This window comes from Sabethes cyaneus, chromosome 2 (genome assembly GCF_943734655.1).
Source record: "Sabethes cyaneus chromosome 2, idSabCyanKW18_F2, whole genome shotgun sequence".
Classification (NCBI taxonomy): Eukaryota; Metazoa; Arthropoda; class Insecta; order Diptera; family Culicidae; genus Sabethes; species Sabethes cyaneus.
In genome coordinates, this window is record NC_071354.1 from 83,367,419 (window position 1) to 83,381,156 (window position 13,738).

Genomic DNA, 13,738 nt, shown 5'->3' on the forward strand with positions numbered 1-13,738 from the left:
TATAACATGAAACGGTTGATCATCATCGACGCTCGTAACTGGTTCAACCAACAACCAAAACCATTTAACAACCGAGTAGCTACACCACCTCAGGCATGACTGACATGCAGCCTTCCATTCACTCACAGGGGATGGATTATGTTGGTCCAACACTGTTTGCAGTGGGTCGCCGCTCTGATAAAAGATTAATTCCCCAATATTTTATCAGAGCGGTGGACCACTGCAACCAGTGTTCGTCGTATCCATTTGCACCATTCGCACTATCCATTTGCAAGTCACTCACACACTAACCACCGACTTTTGCGTTATGGCGATCGGAAACATTACGGCTCGAAGGGGCGTTCTGACCAGGCCATCATATACAGCGATCGAGATACCAGCAAAGAACGGTAGACAGTAGTCCAACAGCTCGACCGCGGTAAGCTGACGAAAGAACTTCAACTCACACTCAGTTCCAGCTTCAAACCGTCACTATTGCCGCCTATGGGAGGATCGTGGGAGCGGTAGATCCGCACTATCAATAAAAACCTGACAAGCAGATTGCCATGGAATGAGGTCTTGCCGAGTCCATTGGTTGAAGTTGAAAACATCGTTAATTCTCGACCCCTAAATGACATCCCGGTCGATGATGGTTCCTCCCTCGTGTTGACGCGTGGTCATTTATCAACGGCTTACGATCTTGGGTACCTATATATCATAAGAAAATACCATAAAAGTTATAATTTAGGGTACGGGAGGGTATTTCCAGTCCATTAAGCGGTAGCCTGAACAATATTCAGGAAGTACGTTGAAACTATATTTATTCGAGACAAGATTTTTATACCAGTTGATAGAATAATATTTACTGAATATCGGCGTGTAGTTTGGTCTTAATGAAATGCTACTAAATTTGTGTTATAGTCGCGAAAAATGATGAAGTCGCTGCGGCTAAATTGGGCCCATTTTCTATAGTGGAGTCTGTGTTTTTAAAATCCGACCGGCCGAAATAGCCTGCACAGAGATTAAATGCTTTGCAAAAACAGATCAAAAGAGAGACCGATGGATTCGCTGTCGCTATTGCCTACATTCCGGGCTCATTGTAGATAACTAGTTTTGCAGTAACAACAGCTTGCTGCTGGCGCTAGTGTATCATTGAATCGTTCATATACATTAGCACCAGAAGCAAGTGGTTGTCACTCAAATACTAGCTATGTCAATAGTGTCGTCCGTTCTTACGTTAGTGCAAAAAGTGAAGTTAAAAGCTTATGTCAACACGATAGAAGAGTTTCAGGCCTCACATATTGGTAGTAGTGTAAATAACGCACCATATGCTGGAATTAAAAACAAAATGCTGCTAATGGCTAGTGATTGAAAATTGATTTACATTTTCATATCAGAGGGGAATTTTTGTGTTCTTTCGTGATAAATAGAAGTAGAATTGGTCTGTGATAGCATATTCACAGCTGTTTAGTTTCTAGAATAAGTAACCGTGATCATAATTGTGTGTTTTCCAAACCATCATCAAGAGCGGATACGCGTAAGCGATTGCTGCTGGTTTTTTCAGCCTGATTTTCTAGTGGAAAACAGTGGTTTTGATGTTTAATGAATAAAATTTAGCAAATTACTTACACTTTTATGAAAATAGTTATAACACATTAAAGCCTATGAGTGCTATCAGTGCTATGAGTGCGTTTCAGTATTGTTATATAGCGGCAAAGTTTTATTTGGGAAAGTGTAGCCAAAAAAGGTAACGTATGCCGAATTTAGTAGCGTGCTGGAAATACCCTCCCGTACCCTATCTACTGAACTACTGAGGGAATAAATTCATAAAATGGACGACACTCTTTGCTTATGGAAAACTTCCAAGGCTCTGATTAGATGGATAAGACTTTACAACCTGGGGAACGATAACGGAAGCCTTACGATCACTTGCCGTATTCGAATGAAAGTCATTGCGGACTATTTTCGGCGGTATACAAACAGAAAGTGGCCAGTGTCATTGACATAGGAGTTTTCTTGACTATAGGGGCGTAAACGTGAAAAATAAACTGTGCAACAAACAAATAAAATGGTGTTGGTGACTTGATAAGCATTTAAAATGCTTGTTGATCAGTATGGGGGTTAGATATTCGTGTTTTTAAGGCTTTACGGAAACAAATTTTACATAATATAATTTATTTTTGTTTCAAAATCTTCTATAACCATATGTTTGCATTAAGTCATTCTTGAACATAAGTTTACTAAATCGGTAAAAACCAAACTAAACTAAATCCGCCACGTTAGATAACGTTTATCCATAAAATTGCCGAAGAAAAATATCACTGGATTTTCAATTTTAGTCTAACCTTCATAATTCATCAACATTATCGAAATTCAGCGACTTCAGTGCACTAAATCTTTGCAGCAGCAAATCCGAATCCACCGTTCCATCTTCGTTTTCAGCTAGATTCGAAAGCAAACCTGCGGCTTGAGCAGCACCCATTTCGGCGTCGTCCACTCGGTTTCTCTCTAGGAAACCCTGCAGTTGTCGATCTAAATCGCTATCGAAAAATTGGTCCAGTTGAACGGCATCTCGATGCTGCATCTCAATGAAATTTGCCTCCAATTTCCGATCATCGGCAACGGAGTCGGAGTTGTGCACCGCCGCCGTTGTGAGGTAGTCTCCAATTTCCTGCGAACGCTCACTGATTTTACACAAACTGCACCGACTGGTCTGCAGTCGTTTTCTTGTCGACTGTAACTCCAATCGTTCCTTGCTCAGTTCGATTTTATCCTTTGCGAGACGATCTTCCCGCTCGGAAACCTCGCGGAATTGTTTTTGAACGAGCTGAACCTTCAGTTGCAAATTTTGTTCGGCACGTTTAACAGCTTTGAATGCCATTTCTGCATACTGTTCCTTTGCTTTTGCACTAGAGATGGCATTTTCCAGCTCAATACTTTTGTTCTGCATTGCACTGTTCTGGCTGATCAGTTCTCGCCGTTTGCTTTCAAACTGTCGCTGCAGTTGTAGGAATCTTTCGCGTTCCTTGTCCGATTGGCGAGCAGCCTCTTCTGCTACCTTAATCGCTGCATCGATTTCCGCGCGGGACAGCTCTGCTGCTGAATCTGGTTTTTGAATTTTCGATAGAGTTTCTAGCTTGGCTTTCTCCTCCAAAAGCAGTTGCCTTTCGTCGTGGATTTTTTGCATCAGCTTGGAATGTTCTTCCAACTGTTGCTGTTTGAGCTCATCCAGCCGCTTTTCCTCACGTGCGAACTTTTCCCGCGCATGTTCCTTTTCCTTGTCAAAAGAAGACTTTTCCGATTCCAACTTCACCAGCTTTTGTTGGTAGGTCCAATGTTCTTCAGAAGTGGTCTGAAAAATTAAGTTTAAATTAGCTGAAATTCATTTCCATAAATTCTACTTACCTTGGTTAGATCGGCCAGTTTCAATTCCAACATTTCCACCAAATTCAGTAACCGTACTTTTTCCGTCTCAGCAGCTTCCTTGGTTCGCTCCAACAGTCGCTGTTGATCGTCCAGTTGTTTTTCCCTTGATTTCAACTGAATTTCCTTTTCTTTTTGTGTAAATTCTAGCCGATCCTGCAAGGTGTCTTTCAGTTGCTGCAAATCACCGGAAGCGGTTTCCAGATAATTGGAAGCACTTTTCAGCATGTTCACGTACGAATGGTTATCCTGTAGGAGGGAAAATTCCATCATTTTTGATTCCCGTATATTGGTGATCATCTCCCGGTGTTCGGATTTCATGTTTTCTAAGTTTTCTTCATAATTGCTTTTAATTTTTTCGATCGCACTTCGATGATTAACTTCCATCTGTTGGACCTGCTTAGCATGCTCAGCTAGTAGTTGTTCTTTCTCTGCTTCCAAACCTTGTAGTTTTGCTTTATAATAATCCTCCAGATTTTTGTTTTCAACTTTCATTCGGGTTTCCATAATTTTTAAACTTTCCTCTAGAAACGCCATTTGTTTTCGGTAGCTTTGCTCCAGCAATACGATTTCTTGCTCGTGATTCGCTGTAATGTTCGAAACCAGATCTTCCAGTCGAAGTTTTTCCATTTCCAATCGTTTCAGGTCGGATTCTAGTTGCACTTTGTTAAATAGTTCTTCTTTCTCATCGCTTGGTTTTGTAATTTCAGCTTGTTTGGAGTCTATTTTTTCTGTTGGTAGAGATAGGAACTGAGCAGGTTGAGTCATCATCAGTTGGATGTTGGCATTTATACGTTCTTGTTGTTTGGCTATGACATCCTCTAAGTGATTATGACGATAGATTTGTTTCTGTAATAATTCGTTGAATTGCGTTTCTTGTTTTTGCAAAATTGCTTGCTGTTTTTGCTGCAAATCAAACAGCACTTGCTCTTGATTTTTCATCTGATTGGCAATTGTTACCTGAAAATCCTGTTGTTGCAACGTGCTTAAGGCACTTTCAGTTTCTCGATTTAAAATTTCCATTGTTTGAGCAGTAGTAGCTATATTTGGTTTTACTATTACAGGCAATGCAGTTGGAATGGATTCCGGCAGTGCCAATGTAGGCACCTGCGAAACTGGGGTCTTCGAAAATACTTCAACTTTCGGGCTTTGTGGCTTAATGACTTCAACAGCCTTAACTGGTTCAGGTTCAGTGCGAACGGCCGCAGCGGGTTCCGGATCGTTAGAGTTACTGTCGTCGTTTAACCCTAACCAATCAGCTCCTTTCTTGACAGTCTTGGTTTCCTTTCTTGGATCCAATGGTGCTGAAAAAAGTCCTAGCGGATCGTTTAAAGCACTGGAAGATTTTCTTCGTGCGCTTCTTCGTTGATTGCCCCCACTCGGAGCATATCCTCCCATCATCGTACTTTCTGTGGGTAGATTTTCGGAAGTTTCGGTTGACTGCCTTGAGACCGTCTTACTACCTGCCGATTCCTCTTTTGTCACAACAAGCGATTGCTTACTTTTGCTTTGTTTAGCAACAATCTCCTTACTGCTTGTGATAATCGGCCCACCTAGGATATCGTCCAATACACTAGATTTACTTTTCGGTTTTTTAGGATCAAAACCCAAATCCGAAAATACATCACTGTCGTCAAACGTAATTTCCTTTTTCGGATTCGGCTCTGGTTTCTTTATTGGTGTGCTTGTTTTCCTGGTCGGAAAACTGGACGGCTGTCCACTTGATATAGATGGTTTTGAATAATCCAGCGATACATGCTCCTTTTCGGTGGTCGTTGGTGCGGTAGCCGGAGCAGTGGGTTTGACTAGGTCCGATTTATTACCTTCTGGTTTGATACCAAACAGATCCTCCATTTTTGTCTGTTTCGTTTCAGATTTTGATGCGATGGTAGCGATTTTTGTTGATTTTTTTCCGGTGTCGTTACCAAAAAGGCTGTCGTTACTGCCATCGCTCAACAGTCCATCCAGCGGATCATCCAAATCAAAATTCATGTTTTTAAAATATTAAAAAGTTTTTCTTGGCTTGGTGTTGATTTCAATGAAACTCGTTTTATTTTAACACAAATTTGTACCAACAACGAGTAGCCATAGAAACGTTTGAATCACCGTGACCGGTCGTTTTCTGCGCTGCCATTTCGCGCAGCACGTGGTTTGTTGCCTGCAGCTCCGCATGCGGCGAGTAGTGGAACTGCAGGCCATTGCGAGGGTTTGATGGTGCTATAATTGCTATAAAATTGTAACGCGAAGTAAAAAGTGTTCATTGAAATATAAAATATGTTCCTATAATATTAGGGAGGTTCATTTGTTTTTGAACGAAAGAAAATAATGCCGAATATCATGAAGTTAACATATTGCCCCTTTTATGACTATTTAGACTACTGTGATAATCATTTAATGCAACGTACCGCATTTTGCAGTGGTAATCTGACACTAAAGTGGCTTTTAGTTTGATCTTCTAATGAGTTTGACGTCTTTTTCCTTCTTCCCCTTCTTTTTCACTTCATATTCTTTGAGCGAAATCGTGTGCGAGATTCGATTGTGATAATCGTGTAAATCGGGGTAGTCTAAATAGGGGCAAATGTCGCAATATTGCTCCTGGCAGCAATTTTACGAGTCCTACGCAAATCCGTTTTTTAATAATAATTATTCTGATACTTACTAAATACATTGAAAATATGCTTGTCAAACAAGGAGGAATGTAGTGCGGAGGCAATAACGAAAAGCTGATGGTTTAAATTGCAAAATTGCAAACATGTGTGGTAAACGCAGTAAATAACCACGCTAATTATTTTCGCGTGGGACTCTAAATAGATGGAAACTCCGCAATAAAATTAATAATTAATTTATTGTTCAGTCCAACTGCAAAACGATTTTTTTACTTCTTGGTAAAATTACATTAAAAATTTTGTCAAATTGACGGTAAGAATACATTCGCTTTGCTTGTTACGTAAGTTCAACGGCAAAGTCGACTTTCAAAAAGTAGTTTGGAATTATTTACCAGTAATTGACCCTTTTTCTTGTTATGACCAAGGTTTGCAGATATTTTATATAATTTTGTTTTCGGAAATTTACTTTCTTTCAAGGTATTTTTTCCGGAATTCGGCCGCAGTTTACCTCGGTTAAAGATTCTTTGGGCTCTCTCCCTCTTTTGACAGTTTGGAATAACTCTGTCACTATGCTATAATAAAATTGTGATATAACAAATCGAGTGTCAACAAATGTTCGAGTTTAGCGGTCAGTAATATATTTATTTTAAAATCTGAAAGTTTATTTAACATGTATTAAGTGTAACAAGATCGTGTACAAATAAGCTGTATAGTAGAGCAAAATGTCACTGCAGGCATTGTGCCGGCTACGGCCGAGACAGTGCATAAATAGTTTACTCCACGCCCGCAACGCTGCACCGACGTTCCACCGATGTGTTGGGAACCGAAATCCGGTGGATGCGGCAAGACAGCACAAAATACGAACTACGCTTTACTATGTGGCAGCCGCTGGTGTCCTGACTGTCGGCATGAGCTATGCTGCCGTACCGTTGTATCGAATGTTCTGCCAGGCGTACAGTTACGGTGGTACCACCGGGCAGGGACATGCCGGTGACAAGGTCGAGCATATGCAACGAGTGAAGGACCGTGTGATAAAAATTACCTTTAATGCCGATATTGGTGCTTCAATGCGGTGGAATTTCAAGCCGCAGCAACCGGAGATAAAGGTGAATAACCAATGTCCATTCAAGTACAGCTTAACTCTGACTGGTATTTTAGGTGGTTCCAGGGGAAACAGCACTAGCTTTCTATACAGCGAAGAATCCAACGGATCAACCGGTAATTGGAATTAGTACATATAATGTGATTCCGTTCGAGGCGGGCGCGTATTTTAATAAAATACAATGCTTTTGCTTCGAAGAGCAGCAGCTTAATCCACATGAAGAGGTATTAACTACATACTTGCCATTAGTCAGCATATTTCTTCATGAATTTTGTGTATGTTTTAGGTGGACATGCCGGTATTTTTCTATATTGATCCAGAAATTATGGACGATCCAAAGATGGAACTGGTGGACTCCATCACTCTGTCCTACACTTTCTTTGAGGCAAAAGAAGGCGTATCTTTCCAAATGCCTCCATACGCCACGAAACATAGTTCTAAATAAAAATATTTTAGTTGACTGAATCTTTGTCTAATTTATCAGGTAATCTTTATTTTGGTTGATACCAACAGTGGAATTTTACATTTATTTAGGATAATTAGCATTTTTCTATATTAGCAACAGGAGCATTTTTCTATAGCGCTAAAGTTCACAAACTGCGTTTATTGTTTTTCTGTGGGTAAAGCAAAGCAAATCCTTGGTGCTCTACTACTGTTTTTATTCGGCTGTCTTCGTAAGTGCTACAATCCAATTGATTCTTACAGCTTCTCCCAGTTGAGATTTGAACATTCGACGATTGGCTCGTTGAAGCAGTGCCATACTTCAAGACCAACTGGGAGCATCTGAGCATGGTGCTTGAGTATGGCATGCAGTTGATTTGACCAAATGCTGGACATTCTGTCTTAAATTTCGCGGTGTACATTGATATCTATACCTATAAAAATGGATTTCTGTCTGTCTGTCTGTCCGTATGTTCCTTATAGACTAGGAAACTACTGAACCCATCGGCGTGAAAACTTATATGCGGGGGTTTTTGGGGCCAGGGAAGGCCTTATGATAGAGTCCTCTTCCATACAAATGAAAAATATTTCTGCATAATTCGAAAACTAATCCAGCAAATAGAACCAAATTTGGCATGTGGGGGGTTTTGGAGGCAGGAATTTTTGTTGTGATGGCTTAAGACCCCTTACCCCTGTCGTAGGGGGATAAGGACTCTCATACAAATAAAACAGAAATTTTTGCGTAACTCAAAAACTAATCGAACTCGAGGAGTTTTGGACTTTTCCTTAAAACTTTAGTCAATAACAAGACCACCAAAAACTACCTATAGTAACACCAGATGATTCAGGGTGTGACGGCCGCAGGCCGCGAGTGTTGACGGCGATCCGCCGTCGGAAGCACCGGCCACTGTGGGGGTACAGCCCGCCGCAGAGATCACCTTTACTTAGGAGTTTTTGTTTTCCTAGATCTACTGACCTCTATTACTTTCCTTTAGTTGGGTCCGAACGAGCGAAAGCGAGTAAGAAGAAGATCACCCTTGCGAAATGATACTTACCGTGAAATGGTATATCCCGCGTAAGAATTTTCGCGAAATGGTATTCCGTGAAACCCTATATTCCGCGTTATGGTCAACCGAGAAGTGGTGTTCCGCAAAATAATATTCGGCGAAATCTATACCTATAAAAATGGATTTCTGTCTGTCTGTCTGCCCGAGTGTTCCTTATGGAATCGAAAACTACTGAACCGATCGGCGTAAAAATTGGCATATAGGGGTTTTTGGGGCCAGGGAAGGTTCTTATGATGGTTAGCAACCCCTCCCCCCACTAAGAGGGGGGGCTCCCATACAAATAAAATACTAATTTCCTCATAATTCGAGAACTAATTAATCAAATGAAACCATATTTGGCATGTGGGGGAAATTTCTTCATAACTCGAGAACTAATCAAACAAATGGAACCAAATTTGGCATGTGAAGGTTTTAGGAGGCAAGAATTTTTTTTATGGTGGATTAAGACCCCTTCCCACTTTAAAAGGGAGGGCTCCTATACAAATGAAGAATAAATTTCCTCATAACTCGAGAACCAATCAATCAAATGGTACCAATTTTGGCATGTAGGGGGTTTTGGAGGCAGGAATTTTTTTATGATGGTTTTAGTCGCCTCATCCCTGTGGTAGCGGGATAATGACTCTCATACAAATAAAACAGAAACTTTTGCGTAACCTAAAAACTAATCGAACTCGAGAAATTTTAGACTCTTCCATAAAACATTAGTCAAAAACAAGATCACCTAAAACTATCAATTAGGTTTATTTATTTTCCTAGATCTACTGACCTCTGTTACTTTCTTTCAGTTGGGTCCGAACGAGCGACAGCGAGTAAGGAGAGAATAACCCCTGCGACATGATACTTTCCACGAAAACTTTTTCCGTGAAATGGTACATTACGCGTAAAGTTTTTCGCGAAATGGTATTCCGCGAAACTCTATATTCCGCGTTATGGTCAACCGAGAACCGGTGTTCCGCAAAACGGTATTCGGCAAAATGTTATCTAATCATGGCGAATATTTTAATGCTATCCGCTTTATTTTATCAGGCTAAGCAATCGGGGGAGTTGTTTTCTACTTTACTGTGAGGAAAGTTTATATTTTAAACCACCCATGAACTCCTCAGAAACTTGCAAAACTCGAGATTGGGACAAAGGTCATCCGAGATTCACGATTTATGAACAACACAGTTTAATTTGTGGCAATACGAAGTTTGTCGGGTCAGCTAGTGTTATATAATCATGGCGAATATTTGAATGCTATCCGTTTTATTTTATCAGGCTAAGCAATGGGGAAAGTTGTTTCCTACTTCACTGTGAGGAAAAATTGCAAATTTGTATGTTAAACTACTCATGAATTCCTTCATGAATTGACAAAGGTCATCCGAGATTCACGATTTAAGTACAACACAGTTTAATTTGTGGCAATACGAAGTTTATCGGGTCAGCGAGTAAGATCTAAATGTATCAAGAATTCACCGGAATGGGTCTCCTACGAAAAGCTGAAATCTCGAAAGGCTGAAAATCGTAAGGCTAAAATCTCAAAAGGTTGAAAGCTACGAAAGGCTAAAAATCTCTGAATCTGGTGGTCAGCCCAATAGCGCGGACTCGAAAGGTCGAGGTCGAGAAGTCGAAAATCAGAGTGGTTTTTGCTATCTTCTGTTCTATTTTCGGCAATCTTCTATGTGAGAAAGCATGTCAGTAAGTTACCTAGTTCCGTTGAATTTTCGGCAATTTGTGTTAGCGGTTGGGCTGTTTTGCTTTTTTGTGCACAAAGAGCCCTATGTGTAGCAGGCTTGGCACGCTCTTTTCGTTTCGATTTTGCTCTTTTGATTACTGCTCCTCAACCAAGCAGAATTTGAAAAATGATGTATGGGGCATTTGTAGAATTAGTTATTATCTGAAATATTGATTAAGTAAACATTTCTATAGGGTGATATATTTACTTTGGACAGACGTTACGCGTACGCTATTTTGGACAATTCCATTCGATTTTGCCGTAAATGTCCAAAATGGCATACGCGTAACGCCTGTCCAAAATACACAAATCACCCTATCTTTTGTATTTTTGTGTGTGTTTAAACATGTGTGTCAAGTTAGATGAAGAAAATTCTAGGCGTTTCGGAGTTATGGCAGGGCATTCATACTGGGATTAGATAAAATGATCGGAACAGGTAAAATTTTGACGAAAATCAAACGGTCACTTCTACAAAAGCCCTGTATCACCACTTCTGTTTCTCATCGTTATGGATGAGATATTAGTTGGAGTAATTGACAGTAGACCAAATCGAGGATTGCCTTGGAATCCTCTAACGATGGAGCAGCTAGATGATCTGCACCTATCCGACGACATTAGGCCGTATGAATAAAAGAGCTAGACCATAATGCCGAAACGATATGCAGAGCAAGTTAGATGACCTCTCCGAGAGTCCAACCAGCAGGTCTTACAGTCAATGTACCAAAAACTAAGTCTATGGTACTGAACACTGACAATCCCACAGTAGCAGGACAACAAGTTGAGCAGGTAGACGCCTTTCAATAGCTTGGTAGCCAGACAACGCCCGGTGGTGGTACCAAGACTGATATAGCCACACGGATCAGGAAGGCCAGGAGTGCCTTTGCAGCTCTGCGAAACATCTGGAGCTCAAACCAGATCACTACATACGAAAACTCGAATTTTCAACTCAAACGTTAAATCCGTACTGCTGTATGCCTGCGAAACGTGGTGTGTTTCAGTGGAGACAACGCAAAAACTGCAGGTATTAACCAGTGCCTGCGATATATCATTCGATCCTGATGGCCTGACAACTGGATATCCAATGAGGAACTCCACCGTCGATGTCATCAACGCCCGATTTTTACTTACTTTTGTGTCCATGTCCGCCGGTCCGGCAGAACAAAGGGATGAAATCAGAGATCTCCACTGCTGACGGTTACCCGCCATGGCTTTTACCTGTCGCCAGGACAGGTTCTCGTCTACAGCCCGGATGTCGTTGGCTAAGCTCCGTCGCCATGAGCCTCTGGGTCTGCCTCTTTTACGCTGTCCTTGTGGATTCCAGTCGAGTGCTGCTCTGCAAACCTCGTTCGCTCCTTTTCTCAAGGTGTGTCCGATCCACTTCCACCTACGTTCACGAATTTCTGTGGCTATCGGCCGTTGATGACACCGACGATGGGGTTCCTCATTGGATATCCAATTATCAGGCCACCAGGCACGAATAATGTATCGCAGGCACCGGTTAATGAATACCTGCAGTTTTTGCGTTGTCTCCGCTGGCACGCACCACGTTTCGCAGACATACAGCAGTACGGATTTAACGTTTGAATTAAAGATTCGGGTTTTCGTACGTAGAGTGATCTGGTTTGAGCGCCAAATGTTTCGCAGACCTGCAAAGGCATCCCTGGCCATCCTGATCCGTGTGGCTATATCAGTCTTGGTACCACCATCGGGTGTTGTTTGGCTACCAAGATATTGAAAGGCGGCTACCTGCTCAACTTGTTGTCCCGCTACTGTGAAGTTGGTGGCATTATCAGTGTTCACTACCATAGACTTAGTTTTCGCTACATTGACTGTGAGACCTGCTGCTTGGGAGCTCTCGGAGAGGTCATCTAACTTGCTCTGCATGTCGTTTCGGCGTTGTGCGAGCAAGACAATGTCGTCGGCTAGGTCGAGGTCATTTAGCTGCTCCATCGTTAGAGGATTCCAAGGCAATCCTCGATTTGGTCTACTGTCAATTGCTCCAACTAATATCTCATCCATAACGATGAGAAACAGAAGCAGTGATAAAATGCAGCCCTGTCTCACGCCAGCAGTAACCCTTATGGGGTCGGACAAGACGCCGTCGTGCAAAACCTTGCACGAGAACGCCTCGTACTGAGCCTCGATGAGATGGACTAGCTTATCTGGAACTCCTCTACGCCTAAGTGCGCCCCAGATGTTTTCGTGATTGAGTCGGTCGAACGCCTTTTCGAAGTCAACGAACACCAGCAGAAGAGAGTCCTGGAATTCGTTGATCTGCTCCAATATAATGCGGAGCGTTGTGATATGGTCTACACATGATCGGCCAGCACGGAATCCAGCTTGCTGCCGCCGAAGAGTAGCGTCGATCTTCTCCTGGATCCGGTTGAGGATTACCTTACAGAGTACTTTGAGAGTAATACAGAGCAACGTGATGCCACGCCAGTTACCGCATTCCGCTAGGTCTCCTTTCTTAGGGACTTTGACCAATATGCCCTGCATCCAGTCCACGTGAAAAGTTGCGGTTTCCCAAATATTGCTGAAAAGCTGATGCATCATCTGGGTTGACAAAGATGGGTCAGCTTTGAGCATTTCGGCTGATATACGATCTATCCCTGGCGCTCTATTGGATTTCATACTCTTGATGGCAGCTACAATTTCATCCAGCGATGGCGCCTCCGAGTTCACGCGATTTATTCGACGAACTGTAGGCGTCGTACGCTGCTGGTTTTGTTGGTCTCTGACATTTGAAACTCGGAAGAGTTGTTCAAAATGTTCAGTCCATCGCTTAAGCTGTTCTGTACGGTCAGTCAATAGCTGACCAGCTCTGTCCTTTAGCGGCATCTTTGTATTCATCCTGGCACCACTAAGGCGGCGAGAAATATCGTACAACAAACGGATATCACCATTGGCGGCGGCGGTTTCTCCTTGTTCGGCTAGGGAGTTAGTCCAGGCTCTCTTGTCCCGCCTACAAGCACGTTTAACAGCCCTCTCCAGTTCGGCGTATCGTTGACGGGCAGCTGTCTTAGCCGATCTGGTCCGCGCTCGCTCAATGCCGGCTTTCGCCTCTCTCCGCTCGTCGATCTTCCTCCAAGTTTCATCCGAAATCCACTCCCTCCGCCCACTGCGCGCTTTGCCGAGGGTTTCATCACAGGTCGTGATGAAGGCGTTCTTGATGCCGGTCCATTGCTCTTCGACGGTTCCACCAGATGGCAACTCCGAGGCTCGAGATTCAAGTTGTTCAACAAAGGCCCTTTTCACCTCAGGATTCTCCAATCGGCGGACGTCGTAGCGGCACCCAACTTTCTCCTCCCGTCGTTGGACACGTGCGACGCGCAGACGTATCTCAGCGATAACAAGATAATGGTCGGATGCAATGTCAGCGCTGCGTTTGTTGCGTACATCAAGA

At 42.5% G+C, this 13,738-nt stretch overlaps 2 protein-coding genes across 2 annotated transcripts; one reads left to right on the forward strand and one right to left on the reverse strand.

Moving 5' to 3' along the window:
* Window positions 1–2,326: 2,326 nt before the first annotated feature.
* LOC128735641 (fas-binding factor 1) lies at window positions 2,327–5,394 on the reverse strand. The gene is made up of 2 exons (XM_053830125.1): window positions 3,385–5,394; window positions 2,327–3,331 (listed from the first exon to the last, which is right to left on the reverse strand). The coding sequence occupies exons 1-2, from the start codon at window positions 5,392–5,394 to the stop codon at window positions 2,327–2,329; spliced, it is 3,015 nt and encodes a 1,004-aa protein (XP_053686100.1).
* Window positions 5,395–6,619: 1,225 nt separating this feature from the next.
* On the forward strand, window positions 6,620–7,555 carry LOC128735642 (cytochrome c oxidase assembly protein COX11, mitochondrial). The gene is made up of 3 exons (XM_053830127.1): window positions 6,620–7,114; window positions 7,167–7,334; window positions 7,397–7,555. Exons 1-3 carry the CDS (start codon window positions 6,731–6,733, stop codon window positions 7,553–7,555), a joined length of 711 nt encoding a protein of 236 aa, XP_053686102.1. The 5' UTR covers window positions 6,620–6,730.
* The last annotated feature ends 6,183 nt before the right edge of the window (window positions 7,556–13,738 follow it).

What these genes read in the sequence shown, in the direction of transcription:
- LOC128735641 (XM_053830125.1), bottom strand. Translation starts at nt 5,394, where the DNA reads ATGAATTTTGATTTGGATGATCCGCTGGATGGACTGTTGAGCGATGGC. An exon ending in AACTGGCCGATCTAACCAAG is followed by an intron (nt 3,332 to 3,384) that starts GTAAGTAGAATT and finishes TTAATTTTTCAG; the next exon opens with ACCACTTCTGAAGAACATTG.
- LOC128735642 (XM_053830127.1), top strand. Translation starts at nt 6,731, where the DNA reads ATGTCACTGCAGGCATTGTGCCGGCTACGGCCGAGACAGTGCATAAAT. An exon ending in CGCAGCAACCGGAGATAAAG is followed by an intron (nt 7,115 to 7,166) that starts GTGAATAACCAA and finishes CTGGTATTTTAG; the next exon opens with GTGGTTCCAGGGGAAACAGC. An exon ending in AGCTTAATCCACATGAAGAG is followed by an intron (nt 7,335 to 7,396) that starts GTATTAACTACA and finishes TGTATGTTTTAG; the next exon opens with GTGGACATGCCGGTATTTTT.